Genomic DNA, 4147 nt, shown 5'->3' on the forward strand with positions numbered 1-4147 from the left:
GGCGGGGGGCGCGTCCCTACTCTCATGGCGGCGGCTAGGAGCCTACGCGGCCGTCGGCAGCGGGGCCTGGGCTCGCGCTCCCCTGAACCTCCCCCCCCTCCCCCCCCCCGAACAGTGCTCCGTGTCCTGACGGCGCCGCGACACGCTTACAGGCTCAGTCCTCAACCATGGCTCGGCGTGCGGCGCAAGGAGCGCGGGGCCGGTGCACGGGGGTCGTCCCCCGGACCGGAGCGCCCACGCAGAGAGATGGCCCATACACTCCCCTGCATATTCGGTCCCTGTCCGCTGTCGGCTGTCTCGGCTGTCTCGCTCGCTCGCTCCGAACTCTGTCTAGTTTTCGCACACGCCACACCGTTTGTCTCGACTTAGAGCACTTACTCTGCGGGCGTCGGTCGGGGCGGCGTCGCTCTTATCATCTGCAGTTACGAGTTTTACCAAAATTGCGCGCGCATGCGGGACGTATGGGTCCGGGGCAGGGGCGGTCCTCTCGTGTGCCCCGGGGGAGGTTCAAAGGACCACGCTGCACGCAACTCAGTGGCACCACAACTGCCGAGGTGCGGGAGTTGGCAGTTGCGAGTGCCGACACAGATGCACACGGCCGGGAGGCCGGGCGCCGGTGGTGTGAGAGCACACGCGCTCCCGCGCAAGGATGCCGCGTGCAGATCATCGAGGCAGCACGAGCAGCCAGCATCGACGTGGACTGTGAGTTCCTCACCCGCGGCCGACGCGCCACGCCTCAGCACGGAGATCACGCGGGCTTTCTCTTCAGCGTGCTAATATAGAGCACGTTGTTGCCGCGGATGAAGGCGTCGCCGTACTTAGCCTTGAGCTGGCCATTGTGGTACTCCTCCGTCTGCTCCATCGCAATGTTCATGAAGCCGTCGAGGCACGCCAGAACGCCGCGGTAGTCGACGCCCGAGTTGAGCTTGACCACGACCGGGCGGCCGAGCACGTTCTTGAGGAACGCGGACGGGTTCGACGCGTTCGGGTTCTTGGACATGACCCGGGGAGCGTATGTAGTGGGGATGTGTTCGGTGGCGGTGCGCGTGAGGGGCTCGTTGGGCCAAAAAAAACGCCGAACTGCAAAAAAAGCTCATGGATAAGCAGCTTTCTCAGAAGGAAGGGTCTCCTGCTTAGTTTTACGGAGACTCCGTGAAGTTATTAGCATCATACGTCGTAGTATCGGCAGTGCCCTTGGTATATGCTCTGTTGCTCTCCCGACCTCACGTATTCCGGCTCGGCGGACCCGATCGCCAAACCGGATTCCCACCCACACCCTGCGTCACTCATGAACGCCATTGCAGCCGGCAGACATACATTGGGCAATGTGCGCATCGGCATGGCTCATAGCGACAAGCGGCCCTGGCTAGTTCGCCGCAATCAGCTACTGCTGATGAAGCGGACCAGCTCGTCGATCGTTGCCTGCGGACGGTGCAGTGGCGGGTTCGTGATGCGGACGGTGCAAGCGCCTCTTCGCAGGGCAAGGCAGGAAATTCTGCATGTCCCACACCTTGTTGAGGCCCTGATCGAGCGGGTAGAGCATCTCCTCATTGAACGTCATGCACGCCAAGTTGAAGCCTGCGCCACCGGCCCCGAGCTTCTCCCGCACGTACCTTTCGATCGTCGCGTCGTCTTTTGAGGAATGGTCCGACTCATTGACCATGAAGACAACCAAGTTGCGCGCGCCTGACGCTCGAGGGAAAATTGGTCAGGCGCATGCTGGCAAGCCCGTCGCATCACAGATGGCGGCACCTGTGCAGAACGTGGTGATCCGATCCAGCTCTGACGGAGACACGCGCTCGCCCTTACGAAAGAAGTAGACGCAAGGCTCGGCGCACGGACCGCTCTGCTGCTCTGCCCATTCAATTTGCTGCGTGCCCACTCGCGTTGCAGCAGCGTGCGCACGGATCTGTTGAGGGTGAGAAAACAGCCCACCCGTCTCGCCGTACACGGCCCTGACTGAGCGCACGGGCGGCGGCCTCGGCGCAAACGAGCTGAGCGATCCGCCTCTCCGCAGCCTCTCGTTCTCCAGGAGCAAGCTGTTCATGATCTCCTCGAGCAGCTGTACCCGCTGCGTCTTGTCGCAGTCTTGCAGCATGGGAAGCCTCCGATACGTGCTGATGAGATCAGCGCTCGATGCCGCTCGCGGCCGCTGCAGTTCGGGCCTGCCAAACATACCAAACATCGTGAGGGCGGCTCTCCGCCCGCATGCAGCCCCGCAGCAGTTTCACGTAGCCAGGGGGGAGCGGACGTTTATCGGATGGACGATCGCGCGCCTCGTCCATTTGGACAAGTAGGGGGAGGGAGCGCCCCAAGCTGTCTAACCCGCGCACACAGTGGCTTCTGAGCGGCCCATGAGCGGCACCATTCTTACTGCGCGCGACAACAAGAAGGCATTCTACAGTCTCCTCCGCCAATCGTCGCAGCCGGGATGGCGCAAGAAACCGAAGCTGCAGCTCCTCTTCGACTCGAGCCGCGACGGATGGAACTGTCCGACGTTCCACCAGAAGTGCGACAACCGTGGGCCGACCGTCAGCGTCTGCCAGATGCAGGACGGGACCGTCTGCGGCGGGTTCACGCAGACCGACTGGAGATCCAGCGGCAACTATGTTTCCTCTGCCGGCTCAGCGTTCCTCTTCCGGCTTAAGTACCGTGGGCAGCCTGCGCCATACCGAGCGAACTCAACTGGTAGCAACGACCTTATGGATAGCAGCAGCTACGGTCCCACGTTCGGAGGCGGGCAGGACCTCATGCTATTCTACAACAACAACTATACATCGAGCAACGGCGGAATCAATATGAACAGCTATTCATATCCGTACGATCCGCTCACGGGAGGCTCCTACCCGCTCACCGGAGGCTACTCTCAGATGACTCAGCCAGGGAACAACTACCGCGTTAGCAATCTCGCCGCCCGGCGAGGCACGGACGAGACCGTGTGTGGGGTCTAGTGAGGTGTCTATGGACGCCCTCCTCTGCTACGGACTCCCTCACTAAAAAAGAAACTTGCGGCGGACGGTTCCAGGACATTACTGTGTCTCGCGCTTGATGATTGATCTCGCGCCTACATTCATTACGTTTACGGGGGGACGAGAGAACTGTCGGCGAACGTCAACTCAGGGTGCCTAGTGCCTGCTACCACCAAGACAGGCGCCGCCTTTGCTGTGTCGCGTCCTCCGCGTCGCCAGCCCACCACATTTGCTCGCCATCCGCGCATCACCGTCCACAACAGCCCGCCCCATACCTCCTCAGCCCCTCATCGTCGCCGCCCCAAACGCCGAGAGCGCCCTTCGCCCATCGCATCGCCCTCGCGCCCCTCAGCCGCCACCACCTCCGACAGGTCGTTCGAAATGGCAGAGGAGGCGGGCAAGTACACGATCAAGAATCCCAAGTCGGTCGGCCACTGCAAGGCACAGCCCTTGACTGGAGGCGTTACGCTTGAGGCGCGCGTCGGCTTCACAGGCCGCCACCCCTTCATCGCGGACTCGACACGCCCTCTCCCGATGAACAACAGGAGTGGGACATCGAGGACAAGGAGTTTTACGAAAAGGAGGGCCTCAACATCGCCACGCGCAACCTCTGGGCCTCCGTCCCGAACCTCCTCATGGGCTTTGCCGTCTGGCTCATGTGTGCGGAGTCACCTGCCTCCCCACCCTGAGCCCGCCGCCGCCCTCGCCCCGTCCCGCATGGGGGCTTTCCGCCGCACGCCCGCGCCCCGCGGCGGCGTCTTCAGGTGGTCCGTCATCACGACCAAGATTCAAGGTGGAGACCTGACTCGCCCGGACCTCCCTCTCACCCTAGCACCTTCTGCCTCTCACCTCGCCCTCAACTGCCTCTCCTCACCTCGTCCTCAACTGCCTCTCCTCACCTCGTCCTCAACCCGCATAGCCGCTCACACCGCCGACCCCGGCGTCTACTACTTCAAAGACTTTGCCCCGAGCATCGACGGCATCAACGAGGGCTTCCGCGGCTGCCCGGGTGCAGCCACGCCTCCCCCCCCCCCCCTCTCACCCTCGCCCACCCCCGCCCACCGCCCCTCCCGCCTCCGCGCCCTCCGAGCCAGGCTGGTACGACAAGGCGTGCTGCTCCACCTGGCAGAAAGCCACGCAGGATGCCTTCAATGATTGGCAGACCAAGAACTACGACG

At 62.9% G+C, this 4147-nt stretch overlaps 4 protein-coding genes across 4 annotated transcripts in view; 3 read left to right on the forward strand and 1 right to left on the reverse strand.

Moving 5' to 3' along the window:
- The window catches only part of EMIHUDRAFT_458691 (hypothetical protein), a 1955-nt gene extending 1527 nt beyond the window's left edge, over window positions 1-428 (forward strand). The window contains exon 3 of the mRNA XM_005772091.1: window positions 116-428. Coding sequence (XP_005772148.1) covers window positions 116-130 — 15 coding nt within the window. The 3' untranslated portion in view covers window positions 131-428. The remainder of the gene's footprint in view (window positions 1-115) is intronic.
- Window positions 429-748: 320 nt separating this feature from the next.
- EMIHUDRAFT_75405 (hypothetical protein) lies at window positions 749-1000 on the reverse strand (the record flags this gene model as incomplete). Its single annotated transcript, XM_005772092.1, has 1 exon — window positions 749-1000. The coding sequence occupies one exon, from the start codon at window positions 998-1000 to the stop codon at window positions 749-751; it is 252 nt and encodes an 83-aa protein (XP_005772149.1).
- A 1354-nt stretch (window positions 1001-2354) lies between these two features.
- EMIHUDRAFT_242707 (hypothetical protein) lies at window positions 2355-2951 on the forward strand (the record flags this gene model as incomplete). The annotated part of the gene is made up of 1 exon (XM_005772093.1): window positions 2355-2951. The coding sequence occupies one exon, from the start codon at window positions 2355-2357 to the stop codon at window positions 2949-2951; it is 597 nt and encodes a 198-aa protein (XP_005772150.1).
- Window positions 2952-3350: 399 nt separating this feature from the next.
- On the forward strand, window positions 3351-3774 carry EMIHUDRAFT_242708 (hypothetical protein; the record flags this gene model as incomplete). The annotated part of the gene is made up of 3 exons (XM_005772094.1): window positions 3351-3449; window positions 3515-3627; window positions 3756-3774. 3 exons carry the CDS (start codon window positions 3351-3353, stop codon window positions 3772-3774), a joined length of 231 nt encoding a protein of 76 aa, XP_005772151.1.
- Between the last annotated feature and the right edge of the window lie 373 nt (window positions 3775-4147).

The sequence above is a fragment of the Emiliania huxleyi genome, assembly GCF_000372725.1.
Source record: "Emiliania huxleyi CCMP1516 unplaced genomic scaffold EMIHUscaffold_366, whole genome shotgun sequence".
In the NCBI taxonomy this organism is placed as follows: domain Eukaryota; phylum Haptophyta; order Isochrysidales; family Noelaerhabdaceae; genus Emiliania; species Emiliania huxleyi.